Here is an 18,709-nt window from a genome sequence, read left to right on the forward strand (position 1 = left end):
ACACACACACACACACACACACACACACACAATTGCACTACTTTGAGGTACAGGTTAGTATTCTCCATAGCCAGCTGCATAGGAATGAGGCTGTCTAAGCAGCCAATTAGAGGTGTTCCATGCAGTTTTGAGTTGCTGTTGTTGGTGTTTCCAGATAGCTATTTTCATCTTTGTCATAAAATATGCACAGACAGAGCTATTGTTGCCCTCAGTGGACAACCTCTGTGAATGTGTGAGGAGGAGGTGGGTAAGGTAATGACTCTCTACCTTTTTGCTGAAGATGCCCAAGTGCCTGTCTTCACTCCATATGTGAGCACATTTAATGGACTCCAGTGTTACCTCTAAAGCTACTAAAAGTACCCAAGTTGCCAAATGGGAGAAAGCAATGTCAGAGTGAGTGAAGAGAGTAGCCCCTAGGCCTGCATCAGTATTTCATGATTATTATTGCTCAGCTTGGGTATAATTTATTCCTAATTAGTTGTGGACCATGCAATATAATGATGTCTAAATGAGTGGATAAAGTTAATGCTATGTTAGAGTTATTGTACTTCTACATACATGACAAAGGTTTCCTATTCTAACGTAAGCCCCATTTGGACAGGATTCATTTCTCTGGACGAGGTTTTAACATTCCTGCACTGATCAGTGATTTTAATATGTGGGTAATAATCTACCCCCAACCCGGTGATAATTACAGCCACAATAACTACAGTTTTTTTGTTAACTCACCGGTCCTCCTGGAAGTTTTAATCCCGTACTTGTATTTTAAAGTTTTTTTTTTCAGAGCTAAATGCAAAATTGGTGTGAAAATTAAGTCAAACTTTTTTTGCTAATATGATAGATTGAAACATGCTAAACCAACAAATGGGCCTAGTTGGGTATGACAGAATAAATGAAAGCCATCAGTAGAGCAAGACCCCGTAAAAGTTCATCACATGGGCTGTAATGTCAGCTACATGTAGGGTACTTATATTTTCTTTTGAGCCCCTTATCTGATTACAGTTGGCGATTTTGAACCATTAAAAATATGCTGAATTAGCTTTTAGCAGTTTGCAATGTAGCTATAAATGTACAATCACTAGATTACTTTGTTAATAAAGAAAAGTTAAAAACAGGATGATTCTCAGGCAGGTTCTGAGGAATCTTTTTTTCTAAATAGATTTTTAGACGTTTATTTGCAATGGACATCAGAGTTGATGTTCTTCTCAGGCAATGTAACAGCAAAAACACACTGGACACGGAAGCCCGGTGAGGCGGAGCTATTTTTATTTTGGCGCCCATGTTATCCAATCTGTCAGTTTAAACCAGCTGCGATCAGCGGAGCATCTGCGCCGTCCCGTGTGTCAAACTGTCTGTTTGTCCCCCGGTCTTTCTCTCCGTTTACCTGATTTCGTCTCTCGCTGTAGACACAGCTGAGAAGTCAAAATCACCATCAACCTAGGTGTTTTACTTTGAAATTTGTTTCATTGTGTAAAACCAGGCTCGACACGTTTGGTTGCATCGCCTAGTGCTTGCTCTTGGTGGTAATTGTTGAGTTTCTGTAAATAACATCACAGAGTAGCGCTGTGAGATAACTGTTAAAATTGAATTGAATATGTGGGAAACACTGCAGATAATTCATTAGAATGACATGATTAAGGTTATTGTTTCTGTTGCTGTGACACCCCTATACTGTTTTTAGTTGTTTTGTTTACGTGTCCACTTCCTCCATCAGGATTGATTGTCATTCTGGTGTCATTACCCTCTCACTTACTCGACTCTAGCACCCTTCCATATTTATAGAGATGTGGAGCACTGGACATAATCTTTTTTTTTGCTTTATAAGAGGTACTTGTGCATGCTGAGGTGCGGCTGAACATCATGCAGTAAATACTTAGTGGGGCCTGTCTTGTTTTCCTAGAAGCAGTGAGTGCAGCAACTTTTGGCTCAGATTTAATAGGGAAGGCTGGTGAATACATGCTGTGTTAGATTTAGTCTTGATTCCTCAGAAGGCACTTTTATTCTCTATAAGCCAGGCAGGGACACAACCTTATATTTCAAGTGTCATTCTGGTGGAAAGTGCGCATATTATGCTCTTTTCAGGTTGTACCAGAATAGGTTTACATGGTGTAATTTTCAAAAATTATATTATATTTCTTTACATAATGGCATAAATGTTGGGTTGGGTATGGGCAACACAGTGACATCTACAACAGGACATCAACAGCCAGTGTTTTAAGAGTCTATGCTGTCCAGGTCATGTTTTTGTTGGTTCTAAAATTCTGAATTCATTGACAGAAAGTATATAAAATGCACTTTGTTGTACACATTAGGTGACAGAAATATAAATCTAAATGTACTGTTCTTATATAGCCCTTTTCTAGTCTCAACGACTACTCAAAGCACAGGAACCATTTACCATTCACACACGTTCATACACTATGGCCGAGGCTGCCATACAAGGTGCCACCTGCTCATAAGATAAACACTCACTCACATTTACACTCCTAAGGCGCAGCATCGGGGGAAACTTAGGGTTCAGTGTCTGGCCCATGGACACTTTGACATGGGACTACAGGGCCAGGGAACCACCAACCTTCCGATTGGCAGGCAACCGCTTTACCACTGAGTCACAGCCGCCCCTGAGAAGAAGGTTCAACCAACTGACAAGCAGTTCTGAATAAGCATATACTGGCAGCTGAAGAGTCTCCAGCGATGCTAGTGGTTTTCTGTGGATGAACTTAGACACAGCAGTGCTTTGAGCTAAATGCCAGTGATGTCCAAATTAAAATAGTTAGTTAAAGTAGTTTATTTGTTTACCCCACTAGATGGCACTCTTGGTTTATAGAAAAAGGCTCAAGGAATGGGAATTCAGTATGCCTTCAACCCTTTGTTGAACAGAGATTGCCATCTAGTGGGCTCAGGAAATGAAATGGTTTCTGAAGCTTTCTGAAGCTTCATTTGACCATCACTGCTAAATGCTAATGCCGGCATGCTAAAATACAGTGACAATGCTAACATGCTGATGTTCAGCAGGTAATACGTTACCACGTTCACCGTCTTAGTTAAATGACCAATGTGTAGTATTTAGTAGAGTCTAACATTGAGATTGCCATTGAAAACTAACTGAATATCTCTCACCCATGTAAATTAAGTGAATGAAGTGCTCATTCAAAGCTAGCCAAAAATCAATAATTCTTAGTTTCAGGTGAATGTACAATAACAAAATGTAATTATGGTTAATAAATTCAATTTCTGCTAATATATCCCCCTAAATCCTATACATTGTGTTAGTATGCTAATGTTTCCTAATCAGCACTAAACACAAAGTACAGCTTAGGCTGGTGGGAATGCAATTGGTTTTGTGGGTATTTGGTCAAACTGATATAGAATATAGATAACCTGATACAAATTGCAAGCAAAAAACTACAAACCAGAAACATGTTTACCGAATCATGGCTAAAGCTTTACTTAAGTTTTAACATTAAGCTGTGTCTGTCTTCATTAAGGGATAGTTTTATTACAAATAATTATTAATGGTCTTAAATGAATTTGGACTTGTTAAGAAGGTTTTGAGGCACATGAAAAATCACTGTTAGTGTTTTATCTGCCTTAGACTTATAAACTGTCAGTTTTATAAATGGTGTTTCTGATTTTCTGTCATCGATACTGTCTGGATGTGACAGTTTTCTAATACTGATTTTTTTTTTTTTAATATCCATGTTTGTTGCTCTGACATTTTTGCCTCTGATTTCTTTAGCTTGATTAAATTCCTCAACTGAGTCTGTACTCTGACTGGGCCCACTCAGTCTAGGGGACACACTCTTGCATGATCTGTGGGCCGCCTATTTGAAGTCTATTTGCCTTTCATCACTAAAGATATTCAAACAGACGGTCCTATTCCAAAGTCTCATTCCAATGTGGCCGTATCTGTGTGTAAAGGCTGTGCCTTTAGACACAACTACTGCTTGTGACCATTGGAATCCCATTATCCATTCAAGTAAAGTTTGGTAATATGGGACCAAATCCCATGCACCAGTCGTATTTAGTTTAGGTGATCATTGGTCAGCTTTTATTGTACAGTACTGGAAAGCTTGCTGGATCTTGCTTTTTATATTTACCATTTTGTTGGCCATTAAAGGACAAATTGCTGTTGGTAAACCTTTTGACCTTGCTGCACGATCAGAACACATTATTTATTCCCTGTAAAGCCAGAGTGTCTCATCTGTGGAAGAGCAGCAGAGCTAGCTGTCTGTCCCCTGGAGGCCACATCTTCATAGGCTACATTCATTGAAGTAATTTACCCTTGAATTTGGACATAGCAATAATGTTATCATTGGCATACAACAAATATTCAATGCTAAGTAGCTTTCCGTTCTTAATTTCTAACTTGTAACTGAAATCTGTATTTTTCATCGGAGGGTAAAATGTTCCTAACCTTGTTTTGGAAAGCTCTTACAGAGGCAAGAACAAATATAATTATGTTTGATGCACAAAATAGAACATCCAGCCATGCATTTGTGCAAAGACTACTTACTTCAGTCGGCAACACTCTCGTCATAGATATAACTATTTATTCCAATGAATGGAAATACAATTGTGCTTGGCGCTGACGGCTCTGTTCTTGATAATGCTCCTTGGACCAGCCAAGAAACAGGGAGCACCATGTATAATACCCCCTGGGTAAAAAAAAGAGTGAACCAAAAGAAAAACATTGTAAACCATTTTAAACTTTGAGTCATGTTAGGACTCTGAACTAGGAAGGTGGAGGCAAAATGTTGCCAGCAGCAGCAGAAGAGAGTGAAGCAGCGTCAGTGTAGCAGGGATCAGATACATTTAAAAGGACAGCCTTGATGTAAGAATGGCTGTGATTGGTTTGAGTCTCATAGGAATGATAATTCATCAGGGCGTATGACTTCTGTGTCCTGTATAAACTAACACTTTGCTCAGTTTATCCTTCACTACAATGTGCAAAATCATTTTTGCAGGTTCAAGGCTGTAGACGGGACTGCAGTGTCTGGTAAATGATCTAAAGTAGTTTTATTTGTTGGCAGTTTAGACAAAGTGCCCTGTCTGTTCACCATGGTCCAAAATGATCCAAACAGAATACATAGTGTAATGCTCAAATTTATAAGAAGATAAGGGTAATTTATCTGTGCAGCTGGCTACAGTTGAACTTACATATAGCAAAATCTGCATGTGTTTGAAAGCCTGTCTGATCATTTCCTGCTATTCAGTCATCTATAGGGATTTATTTATTTAGTTTTACTGTCTACACTAGTGGAGCCGCTTGAGGCGTGGCAATGTCGTCCTGTCGATGCCAGTCCACCAGCTGTTGAATAGATTGCCATGAAATTTTGTACAGACATTAATGGTCCTCAGATGATAAAGCTCACTTGAGTTTTTTTTAGGAAAAGTCAGGGGACTTTTCCTCAATCACTACCAGCAGGTTGACATTTTAGGGTTTTATTGAATTATCTAAAACATTTGCTAATCCCCTGATCCATTATTTATGCTCAATGCATTGGTTAACAGATTTCTAATGTAGGTACGCATGGAGCCGCTGTGACTCCTTAAAGATACATTGTGTAACGTTTGTAGTTCATTGTTAAAATCTGTGTTGCCGGTTCACTAACTGAAAATTTTACATTTGCGCTTACATGAACTGGGGTAGATGCTCCATATTCATGCGCCATCTTGAAATACATTAGCTGGTAAGGGACATACAGGTTATACTGCTCCGCCTTTCGACTCACAGCTGCTGCTAATGGGTATTGTCCCTTCCCGGCCCCGGCAAGTTTGAAGAAGGAAACATGGAGGACCATACGTATTCAAACTCCAAATTTCAGGAACGGGAGTCGTCTTCTTTGCCCAGAAAAAGAGAAAGGATATTGAAAAAAGAGAAAGGATATTGAAAAGAGAAAGAGACTGGTGAACATTGGAGCTGCTTTGGACGCACACACCAAATCCCAACTGGTTAATTATCCTCCGGACCGCTGCAGTCTCTTTTTCTTTCTCTTTCCTTTCCGAAGGGTGGCCCGCGTGCCCGCTCGTGGTGTGAAGCACGCGTCCGTGCCACCCTCTGACATGCACTCCAACAACTTTTGTACACTTTCGCATTTTGTAGCTGCAATACGTACTTTGAACTGCGTGGTGAGAGAGAGTTGATCATGATATATGATCTCAGCGCTAGATGTGAGAAATTCTTACACAATGTAGCTTTAATGCACAGCTACCAATATAGCTTTAGTTAAAATGGTAATTTGCATAAAAAGCAAAATGACAAATAATGAATCAAGTAATTATCAAAATCATTTCAGAGGAAGTCAATTTGTTTTTCAAATGGGGAATGTAACACAGTAAGACCCCTCTTTTTTAAGAATTTTATGTTTTTGTGTCACATATAGTGAATGATGAATATTGAACTAAAGTCTACTTATTTGTTGTTATTTTGTACTTACTGAAACCTATTGCATGTTTGGTTTGAAGATGTAGCTCTGTCTTTCCTGATCACTGCATGAAGGTTGTATTTGTCTTTGTTTCACTGCAGCGTTTTAATAGTACACTGAATAATGTTCCAGAGGTCTTTGTTCCTTGACGGTAAACATTGGGGGGGGGGGGGGGGGGGGGGGGGGAATTGTGCAGTGAATTGCTTTATTATTAAATCAGTTGTGTGAAATGCTGCTGGAACAATGGTGGCCTTCAAAAAAACCTTCCCACTTGTGAAGTAAAGCAACGGCAGCATCTGTGCTGTCAGATAGTCATGGCTGTCAATGATATTTACACTATAAATTCATATCTTCAGTGCATATTGTTGTAAAACCAACAATACGAAAAGCTGATAAAGCTGCTGTCGTGAAAAAAAAATCCTCATTTTGTCACATTGACATTGATTCCAACAGTGTTTTCATTCCCCCATTTCATTCCGAGGGATCTTCTCCAGTTTAATCAAACGCTGTGTCTTGTTTTGGGGATTTTTAAAGCTCTTGTCACTGAGCAATGTTAGCAGAATTTTGTTTCAGTTCACATATATCCCACTGAGGCAGCAAATCTTTGCTTCTTTGATGGATTTCCCTCTTACTTTGTGATTCGCAATCCGCTAACACTTGTAAGACAAACTTCAATACATGCCCTCTAAACATTGCTAATGCCTCTGCTAAAACACACTTAGCTCAAGTACATTGTGGACATACGGTACTGTAGGAACAGTTTTTGTCCTTTGTCCTTAAGATCATATTGTACAGTAGCTTTAAACGATAGACCAGTCAGTCTATATTCACTTGCCTCCTACTTTGAAGCAAGAGAGGGACATTTACTATCTCACCATAAATGAAGAACAATTAAATGGTGGGAGTGGGATTATCTTGTTAAACAAAGCTGTTCATTTCCACATTTATTCTGCACCCTTCCTTTCCTATGAAATAGAATTGGTCACAAATGGCTGTGTCATTTTTATTGAATTGCAACATGAAAATGGTAAAAATAAACACTAAAAATAAGACTCATGTTGGTATTGTCCAGCAAAAGACCACAGCCAAATATGTGTTGGTCTTACCATATCAAATACTATGTGTGTCATCCACTGTTTTTTCTGCTATACTTTTCTAAATTTACATTTTGTCCATGTTATGCATTTATATGTTAGTTTTAGTGGAAAAAGACAGGAAATGTGGGGCGAGAAAGTAGGCGATGACATGCAGCGATCAGGTCAGGCCAGCAGGGAATCGAACGAGCGACTCGCGTTTCAGTGCATTTGCGTGGCTATCGGGTCACCCCTTGGCTTTTTAATATTTAAATGGATTTATTTGTTGATGAAGCCTTCCTACACAATGTTCCAGTTAATAGTCCCATTAGTAACAACGTATTAGTGCTGACCTTCAGGAATGCCAACTGTATTCATCACAAACATGTGTCAAGGTTCCAGAGATAGATACTTTCACACTATTAGAATTTTGTTTAAAAGATGTGACTCTTTTTATACTGAAAAAATGTCTTTGTCCAAAATGCTTTGTGTATATATAGTAAAATAAACATTTGTAGCAGTTCTGAAACAGTCAATCAGCAATTTGATTTATGAATGAATTGCATATACCGTTTTGATAATTTATGTCATTTATTCACCAAAAGGCCCCAAACAAGAGTGGTTCCAGCTTCTTACATGTGAGGATTTGCAGCTTTTCTCCGTTTGTTATTGTACATGTAACATTTTTGGGTTTGATTGTTGATCAATATAACATTACTTGAATATCAGTTAAATCTATAATAATTGTTTTTTTTAATTAAAAACAAGTTGCAGCCCTGATACATAAATTAGTATAAGCCAACCATATACATATATACATATACTCTATATACAAATAATACACATTTGGATGGTTTCCATGGCATGGCCAGCCCTGTCAAGAAGTTTCAGTTAGTACATAAAGTGAATTGGCATGTCAAAGGTCTCCGATGTTGAATTCTACTTAAAAGCCCTGTGTAAATTTGATTAACCACCATGATCAAATTTCTGGCATTCCACTAAAATTAATCAATTGTGTTTCCAAAAAAACTTGCTGTTGTCCTTAGCCATGTAGTTCAATCTCAGACCTATCCAACACTATTGACGCTACAGTATTCCACTGCCTTAACAATAATAAGGAGCAAATGAGATCAACACTAACGTGATTTTCACATTAGTATATGTATTCTCCTCCATTGTGGATATTTGTACGATCCACTTTGAAAGGTTTTGAAGAACAGATTAAGTAACTTGTACTATGTACACTTGTGCATCTACGTTTGCTGGCAAGTTTTGTCTGGCTTAATTTTCTATGAAGACGTCATGGCAGTTATTTTTTAAGCCCATTAAAGTAGTCCACTTAAGGATTTATAATAATGTCCTCTTGTATGTTCCGTAAATGCAATGACTAAATCAGAAGCTAAAGTTAAATCAGTATGCTCAGGGGGGGGGGGGGGGGGGGGGGGGAAAGAGTAATTTTTCCCAAGATTTTCCCTAATATGGGCTCCATGTCCATTAGCTAACATTTCAACTATTGATTGAACAAAACTGAATCAAGCAGCGTATTTATTTTTGGTTGTGGCTGCCCTTTTTTGCCATCTCTATGAGGCCAACTTAAGGACAAAATCCCCCACCAATGGTCCAAAACATTTTTTTTTTCTTCTTATTGTAGGTGTATCTTTTATTTTTTGTATGTGTGAATCCAACAGCGGGTTCAACTTTCTTGAACCCAGACGGGGACTCTGGAACGGAGGCAGACAGCGAGCCTCAGCTGGCCTTTTACACCGACCCAAACCGCAGTCGCCGCCGGAGTCGAGGTATGAGAAATGGTAACGCCAACAGCGCGTGGGGCTCAGGGGGTAAGGAGGATTTATACACCTACAGACAGTTAATCCCGCCGTGTGATGGTATTACCATTGCCATGACGCATGACAAGTAACCTTTACAGTGCATATAGCAGATTGATTGCAGTGTTGTGTGTTCTCGTGATTTTGACTTCTAAAGGAAATACATGGAGTTTGTGTACACAGTATGCTGTGGATGTACTGTACATAGGTGTGTGTTGTCACAGTGGTTGTGAGCATGTAACAATTACCTCAGTGCATCTGCATACACTCTTGTTGACTGAAATCAAACAAGACTGTGAGTTCGAAAGTGTTCGGTGCAAAATATTTTGATATTGATTGCATCTTATGACATGAAAAAAACACTATTTTGAAATAATATTACACACAAATATTATTTCTAAGGTGTCTATTCAAATGTGTCAAAGTGAAGTAGTGCAGTCCGCTTCATCTATTAGCATGCCATGTTCTCGTAGCTTTGATGTACAGTAATGGGGCGTGGAAGAGAGACATTGGGAAAATAAATAAAGAGACAGTGCCCTCAAAATAATAGCTGCTGTCAGAAGGCGTTACAAGCCTTCACAACGCCTCTGAGCCAATTATTCCCCCGTCATGTGCACAGGTGTCAAAACATGGCGATGCCTCCAGAAGTGCAGCCAACACCTTTAATTAGAGCGAGAATAGAATAATGGTGTTTGCAAAACTGCCCAAACTATGTTGTTTACATACATCCAGAGAAAAGGAATGATCTGTGAGGTGTGAAGTCTTTAAGTATGAAGTATGTCAGTGGAATGTTGAGTGGGGGGGTGAGAACAATAAAACATTCTACTTTAAAAGAAAAAAAAAAATGTAACCAAATGACTACCGGTCTTAAGTAGAGACAAATAACATGAAAATGTACTTTAAAAAAGGTGAATTTAATGCCCCACATCCAGTTTTTCTGGGTAATTTACCTGATTGGATAAACTAGCTTCATACATAATACGATAAGTCAGCTTTCTACTTTGGCTTTTGTTTAAAGGATCGCCTTGGGCAGCTTCTGTGTGAGAAAGTTCTGCCAGAGTCATTTAAAAGTGACAATGTAATTTGGAGCTCTTCTGCTTGTGAAAAAAATAACGTCTTTAAACAAAGTGGAGTGTATTTATTAAGGTCACTGTGGTGTGTGTGTGTTGTGTGTGGTGTGTGTGTGTGTGTGTGTGGTGTGTGTGTGTGTGTGTGTGTGTGTGTGTGTGTGTGTGTGTGTGTGTGTGTGTGTGTGTGTGTGTGTGTGTGTGTGTGTGTGTGTGTGTGTGTGTGTGTGTGTGCCCCTGTGGGTCACATTCAACACTTTCTGTGTATTTTTACAGTCTAGGTTGCACTCTGGAGTAAAAGAGATAGGGGAGCATTCTGGCTCTGGCAGAGAGCGAGAGCAGAGGAAAGAGGGAAGGTTGCAAAACACCTGAACCACTTTTATTTCAGCCCATGTCTCTTTTTTCTCCCTACATCTCAGTGTGAATGTTAATATTTTCAAAGGTATTCTTTTGTGTTGCCACCGAGCTATGCCTAGTCTAAAATCCGCAAAGGGGAGGTTTTTGATCCAAAGGTCCATTTCATGGCTACTAAGCTCATTTTTGGTTGTTTGTGAAAGACTCCGTTTAAGCTGGTGTGTGTGTGTGTGTGTGTGTGTGTGTGTGTGTGTGTGTGTGTGTGGGGATTTGTGTGTCTGTGTGCATGTATATTTATGGTATAAAGGGAATGTGGGGGAGTAAAATGCTGTCAATACTTCATATACCTGTATCGTTTGTTGTTCCCTGTACTCCCCACTCCCTCCCTGTGCTTTTGCTTCCAGCAGCAGGTTCCCCCCGCAGCCCCATCAATAAGACCACCCTGACTCTGATCAGTGTCATCAGCTGCGTGATCGGCCTGGTTTACTCCTCTCACCTGTCCTGCACCCTCGCCGTCCGGGTAATCCTACATGTGCCGGAGCACCTCATCGCTGACGGTAAGGAAGTTCAGCTCGCTATTTCTCTCAAACAGAGTGCATGCGTTTTTGCGGTTGAGTTGCCGATTTGTTTTGCTCTCTCAAAGACAAAGGTAAATGCCAGGCCGACTGCCCCCTCCCTACATTTCCCATGTGAGACGACACAACAGATGTGCCCTCAAAGCATCAGAGCACATTGAGGCCAGGTCGCAGTGACCACCCGTAGCTAACCCTCCATCACTCTTCCCCCTTGTACTTTGTAATATGTTGAACCACCTCGGTAATGAATTTCAATGTAGCACCTGCAGAAAATAAAATAAAAGCACCGCGGGGGCCAAGCGCAGACTCTTGCTCACTCATTGGCATTTTTCAGCCATCACAGAAGTGAGCTGGCAGTCCAGATATACTGTATTATAGACTGTGACTAGGCTCACTCATCTATCATCTGGAGGTCTGATTTGATTCGGAGCGCTGTTGCTTTCCGGTGGTATACGCTGGCCTGCCAGGGAGAAATTAACATTCCAGGGAGGTGTCCAGGGAGGAAACTTGGAAAAGAAAGATGAAAGATGGTGAATTTGCCTTGTTGAATTCCAAAATGGGATGGATTTAGAATGTTACCATAAATGTGTCCACAGTCTCATGTCATGGTAAATCAGATGAAAATCTGGAATCTACCACTGGGTGAAGAAGCTATTAATGCCAACAGCTGTGTGTTTGTCTGCCTTCAAATACTGTGAAGAAAAGCCCAGAAAGGTAGAGTCACAGCTTTCTCCGTCCCTTTAACATCAGGGAAAGCAATGATCTGGAGATGTTTGTCTGTTTACGCAGTAGGAATAAATGTATTGCTATTCAAGATAAGAAAGGACAAACTTTTCTTCATGACTAACTTGGAGACTAAAATAGAAATATAATCATGGTTTACCATCTAAATAAATAAGTAAATAGATTTCTGACTACCATCTGTGTTTTGCCTGAGACATATTAATAGTACATCTAAAACTATGATTTGGGGTGTCCCAGTGGTCTAAACTGTAACGTTTCCCTCATAGTGATAGTGACCAGGGACATTTGTTGCATGCTGTCCCTTGCCCTACCAACTCCTGGATGGCCATCTGCCAGGTCCTGAACATTTCATTTCACTTTCAGTGGCTCATAAAATTTGAAGGATGTTGATCATAGAAACTCACCAAATGTTGAACAATCTTAGAGGCTGATAAAGAGGGAAAAATGTCTTCAGGCCAGTGCAAAGTAGGCTGGATAAACAAAAGTAGATTTTCAGGATAACGCCTGACATCCTGCACTTGGCTCAAAGGCAACATGTCCCCTTTCTGTGTGTTGCCGTTCTCAAAATCCCTTTCTTACGAAAAAACAAACAAACAAATGAGCTAGACGCTGACAATGGAAAGTTTGAAAGACACTGTTTTTTACTTTTTACACCTATCCCCTACAATGTATCTGTGTTGTAGCCGGACCTTACTCCACAGCGCTGTGGCAATAGGTGTTGTAATGCAAGACTAGCGCAAAGTGACAAACAATCCCAAGAGTCTACAGCCATGATAGCGGCTCAGTCAGGTTATACTTATTCAAGGTTTAAGTCAGCGAGTTATTAATTTAATGTTTTTTCTTTGTTTTTCAAGTGTTTCAGCTATGCAGCATTTCCTACTCAGAAATATCTGATGTGATATTGCTAAATATCTGCGTGACAGCCCTATTCAGACCCTGTTGTACAAGTGTTGTACAGTGGTGCTTAAAACAGCTATTAAGCCTGGTGCCCACGTATGGAGGTCTTTTCAGGGATGCATGGCCTCTTGGGTGAGATGTGTGAGATTCACATTTGACATGATGATGAATGTATTACTGGAGTTGGCTCCAGTTTCATATTACATGAGTTTTTTATTTTTTTAGTTACACTCTTTTTTTGCACACATCCACAAAGCATTAATGTTTAACATTAGAATCCATTCCGTGATTTAGAAACAAAAAATCTACACATATACCACAATTGCAATAAGACTTAAAATGTGCCATAAAAACAGAAACATTACTGATTGGCGTCTTAAGTTTGAAGGTTTTTACGAGCAATTTTATGACTCACCGCAATTAGGCAAACAAGATGTGTCTGGCCCTTTGCAGCTTGTGCTCTAGTTTTAAAGTGATCATCAACGGGAATGGCACTACTAAGGCACACAGAGCCTGTCAAAAAGTGATTAAATATGTTTGAGTTAGCAAATTCACGGTGCAATCCATATTTGCAAACGGACAGCTTTGGTCAATGAGTGCTGCTGCTAATTTACAGAGATCACACAGTGGATAGTCTATACCTCTATTCCACCTCCAGGATTGCTCCGCTGCCGCAGGTAATTTCACCGGATGCATGTATTTTTTGCTGATGTCCGTTTCCTTCCTCTTTCTTTGTGTTGGCATTTTAAACTGGGGTGGATTTATGAGGAATATGGTTAAATCCTCCTCGGATCTCAGCATGCGAATCCAAACAGCTAGCTAGTCCAATCTGAGTTTTCTCTTGTAACTATTTAGCAGCGACTCCGTACGGAGCTTAGTGCCGCCCATGCAGATTGTGATTGGTTTAAAGAAATGCCAATAACTAAGAACATTTTTTTCTCCCATCCCACAGCAAAGCAAGACAACACAGCGGTATTGGGTATTATAGTGACACCTGGCCTCTTCCTCTGTGGTGGCAGTTCTTCTTGACTTGGCTGGTTACATTTTAAGTTGTTGCATTTATTTTTTCATAACTTACTTTTTCCAGCGTCCACATGTGGCGGTCCATTCCGTTGTTGTGGCCGGCGTGTGGCGTTTCATCTCTGCATTGTTGCGTCTCCCAGAGGCCACGGATTGTGTCCCGGCGCGTTATGTTCCCCAGCACACCCCAGGGTCATGGCAGTTTGTGAAATGGTCATGTTTGCAAATCGTTACATGTTCATGAATTAAACGTGAAAATCATGACATGTACACAAAATAATAAATCAAAATTATGTGACCATTTCAAGAACTGGCGTGAGACCGGGTTGCACTAATCTCATCACGCAGGGCAAGATGAGTGCAATTTGTGCACAGATTCCTGGGGAGTTCAGGAGAAAACAGCGCTGAAATAAATTGTTATTTAATTGTTACTTGTTGATTTCAAAGTCAATAATTGTACAATGCTAGATAGTGAGTGACAGTGTTGACATGGTTTCCTTTAAGTAAAAGTGCAGAGTAGCCTGAACAGTTTCAGAGTTTGAGCGAATTATCTTACACATCCTCAACTTTAACCAAGTTTCTATCCAGTTACAGTCACCAGGGCATGTAGCCAATTCAACCTGCATGCTATCATCCTAAATATAATTGAATTAAATGCACACTGTATGTAAAGGGATTGACTCAGCAAGAAATACATGATTATGAGAAGTCCATAACACAATTTCTCTCTACACCAGTGGGAAGGACATAGAAGACAAGGTTTTTCAGTAAACCCGCAGTCAAACAATGACCTTCCTTTGCTGTGAACAGTAAGCCCTCCAAGCTACACGAACATTGGCTTCATTTATTTATGACATCGTTGGAACCATCACCATTCAATCTTTGCAAATATTTATCCAAACACCATGGGAAAAGGGCATATACAATTCAAACCTTTTCACTGTTGCTTTCCTCATCCCGTCGTATGTGCTTGGCTGCAGGGCACCAAAGTGGCTGCATGTGGTTACTGATAATATCCAACAGAAGTGCTACTCTTGTTTTTACAGGTATTGTTTCATTAAAATGTTTCTGGGAGTTTGTTTATTTTTATTTTTTGAATCTGTTAAGGCTTGTTGTCCTTGCTGGATCTCAAACATAATGATACTAAATAATATGAATATTTTTCCAGATATCACAGTTGTGGTTGAGAAGGTTTGAGGCTTTTTAATGCAATGTTGGGCCAGGTTGATTTTGAAGCCAAATAAATCCTCTTCTAATACTTTTTTAATCAAATATTTAGGTTCTGCCTTTATCAAACTATTTCATTTTGAAGGTTTTCTAACATAAGTGCCTCTCTTGCTCGTTCTGTTTAGAACGATACAATTGTCTGCTTGCTGTCTTTAAATCATCTGTGTTTTTAATTTCAAGGTCCAAAAAATTGTGTCTTGCTTTTCACATTTTTAATAGATAAAAAACAACAACAAAAAACACATATTTTGATTTGATTTTTCAGTCCAAACATGTGAGTTGCAGTTATTTGGTCTCATGTTTTAATGCATACTGCTGCGTACTTACTGTCCTTTTTTCATTTGTTCTTACTCTGTCCTGCCTTTCCACCCTCCCTTCTTCCACCTGCCATGTAATCATCCACCCTCCACATCTCTTTGCTTCCTATCCCATCCCTCTGTCTCTTCAACCCTCTATCTGTCTCGTTTTCTTCCTTCTGAATCTTCTTTCCATCTACTCTGTGTGTTTTTGTCCATCCTCCCCAGGATCAAGGTATATTTTGCTGCAGGGGAGCCAGTTGGACGCCTCAGACTGGCTGAACCCAGCCCAGATCTTGTTGTACTACCAGCAGAACGCCAGCGGGCCGTGGGTCAACGAGCTGTGTGGACGACGCCTCCTGGATCCCTGTGAGCACCAGTGTGATCCGGAAACAGGTGAGCCAAGGACACAACATTTACGAGTAGCAGTTATGTTTCCATTGAAATCGTATTTATAATTAGTTTAAATAAAGAAGTGCTCGGCTCTCTACCTTGACTAGTTACGTCTCAACTATCATGAAGAACACTCTGCAGTTGGTAAAACTTTGGCTTATGCTTGCAACTTAACCAGTTAACATACAGTAGGCCTTGGTATCTTGACCTCACCACTTACATCCATAGAAAATTCATTATTACAGCTGTAGTTCCATTATCTTTATTGTGACTATAATTGCCACTGTTCATTGTTCCCCCAACCGGCACGGTCAAACACCACCCACCTAGAGCCTGGGTCTGTCCGAGGTTTCTCCCTAAAAGGAAGTTATCCTCGCCACTGTCACACTAAAGGCTTGCTATTGGGGGAATTACTGAAATTATTGTGTGTTTGTAAGTTATATTGTGGTCTAGACCTACTCTATCTGTAAAGTGTCTTAAGATAACTATGATTTGATACTATACGTAAAATTGAATTGACTGTACATAATTGTGGGCTTTATTGTAAATATCTTCTTTAAACTTTAACATACCTGTGTAAAATCAAATTTTACACCAAAACAAGTCGACAATCAACAAACACTGACCGAAAAGAAGGTGCTAAAGATTAAGGTCATTTGTTTGTGAAATTGTGAAGAAAATGTGCCCAAAAAGAGCATTTTAACATTATAGGACCATTGTCAGCCCAACTTACAAACAATTCTTTAGACTTAAAGGGAAATTTCGCCACAAAATCAAAAACACACATTGTTCCTCTTACGTGTAGCGATATTTATCAGTCTAGATAGTTGTGGTGTGAGTTGCCATGGAGATGTCTACCTTCTCTGCAATATAATGGAACTAGACGCCAATTGGCTTGTGGTACTTAAAACGTCGAAACAATACATTTGAAAAACTCAACAGCTACTGTATAACTTTTTCCAGAAATTGTAACCCTGTTACTCAAGGTGACCCACAAACCTGGTTGTGAGCAGTTTTATGTAGGAACTATTTTCTGTATCACCGCACAAAAGGAAGTGTACTGATGGACGGGAGGCTTGTGACAATGATGTAAATACACATCCTCCTCGGCTGAGCTGTAGCGTTAGCAGTATTGATTAGCTACAGTTACAGCTCAGCCAAGGAGGGCAATCCTTTTGTCATTCATTATTGATTAAATCAATTGAGTTGTGGTAAACAACAGACACAGATGAAGAATGTTGCAGTTATTGGCAAAAATTGTTCTTATTTTTATCATCATTGTTTGCTCTAATTGGTAAAAGAACTTGCCATCATCTGTAACATATTTGATTAATTAAGTAGCCTGGATGCCGTCCAAACTCAGCCCCCTCCACAACATTTGAGGTCGGGAAGTTTGGTCTGGACTTGATCCAGACTAGAACCAGAGCTGTTTGGACCAATCGAATTGTCAAAGTGGACTTTATACGATGATGGACAGATGATCAACACTAACGTAATCAACCATGTCAACAAAGAGCGCTTGGGTTGAATTTGTTTACAACAAAGATGGCTGCCACTGTTATAGACAATATCAACAGCGCATTCATTATATTCATATAGTCATATTCATATTGATAGCCTGACGTCATATTCTGACTAGAGTCTGAAAATGACGTCAAGCTATCAATCAAGACTAAACCGTTTTGAATTTTAGAATTCTGTGAAAAATGGAAAGCTTTGTTTTGTTTGTGCAAAGCTGGCTCAATGGAAGCACGATGCAGCACAGTTTTGTGGTTTACTCATTCGTTGGTAATGGCTGGTAAACCTGCTGTGGTTGGAGAAAGAGGGGGGACATTCCAGGTTTTGTCTTTGTCCCATTACTGCAAAAAAGCCTCCACAAGTAGCAGTGTTTATCACTCACCAGCAGTGGTGGTATGTAACAAAATAGAAATACTTTGTTACTGTACTTTTTACGTATCTGTACTTTACTTAAGTAGAATCCATAGTGCATACTTTTGACTTTTACTTTGTTGCATTTTGCAGCAATTATCTATATGTTCTACCACACTACATTTCTTCAACGTTCCATTAATATTGAATTAAAAAATGGATATTCTTAGCAAAATTTGAAACTTAATAGATTAATTAATTCTATCATGTACATAAACTATAATAATCGCAATATGTACGCTGCTTTTGGTTGAGGAGTACAGTATTTGTCAAAATGTGATGTACTTGTCAAAGCTCCTTTAACAACAGTTGCAGTGACCGGAAAAACAAAAAGAACAGAATCAGAACCAAATATGTCAATCAAATATAATACAAAACAAGCATAGAAGGAAAATCAAATGTCATGTGTGATAGAAGTTGTTGGGTAATTATGTCAGAACAGCGCAACCACAGATAAGGCTTTAGAAGTCTAGTTTAATTACAGCTCAACTCATAAAAGCCTCTATTAACCCTCTGTGGTCTAAGGGCATTTTCACACATCTTAAATTTACCTTTTTAGGGTATTATAACTGATGTTTTTTCTATCAAGATGTTCAGAACAAACTCGGCTTTCCGTGTGACGCTCACATCTCTTTACATATTACTCTAGAAAAAAATGTAAGTATGTATTTGATTGTGAGAACTAAAATATATTGTTAAATCACCTAAGCTGTGCCCCCTCCAATGTTTGTTCTGTATTTTGCTCCTTGTGGACACCCTCTAGCGCCAGTTGCCACTCAGCTCTATTTGCTCGTCGCCTATACAAACTGCTGTAATGTGACTGTGCAGTCACAGAAGTTTTGGTAAGGGGACGGCTGACTAGGCTGAGAAACACGATGAA

General features: G+C 39.5%; 1 protein-coding gene across 5 annotated transcripts in view; it reads left to right on the forward strand.

Annotated features, from left to right (window-relative positions):
- LOC116701032 (astrotactin-1) overlaps positions 1 to 18,709 on the forward strand; it is a 372,813-nt gene that overhangs the window by 101,587 nt on the left and 252,517 nt on the right. The window contains exons 6-8 of one of the 5 annotated variants that reach the window (XM_032534569.1): positions 9,190 to 9,339; positions 11,153 to 11,305; positions 15,736 to 15,903. In XM_032534569.1, the coding sequence (XP_032390460.1) occupies positions 9,190 to 9,339; positions 11,153 to 11,305; positions 15,736 to 15,903 (471 nt within the window). The remainder of the gene's footprint in view (positions 1 to 9,189; positions 9,340 to 11,152; positions 11,306 to 15,735; positions 15,904 to 18,709) is intronic. The other 4 variants (XM_032534570.1, XM_032534571.1, XM_032534572.1 and 1 more) reach the window with 4 other exon arrangements.

The sequence above is a fragment of the Etheostoma spectabile genome, chromosome 13 (assembly GCF_008692095.1).
Source record: "Etheostoma spectabile isolate EspeVRDwgs_2016 chromosome 13, UIUC_Espe_1.0, whole genome shotgun sequence".
In the NCBI taxonomy this organism is placed as follows: domain Eukaryota; kingdom Metazoa; phylum Chordata; class Actinopteri; order Perciformes; family Percidae; genus Etheostoma; species Etheostoma spectabile.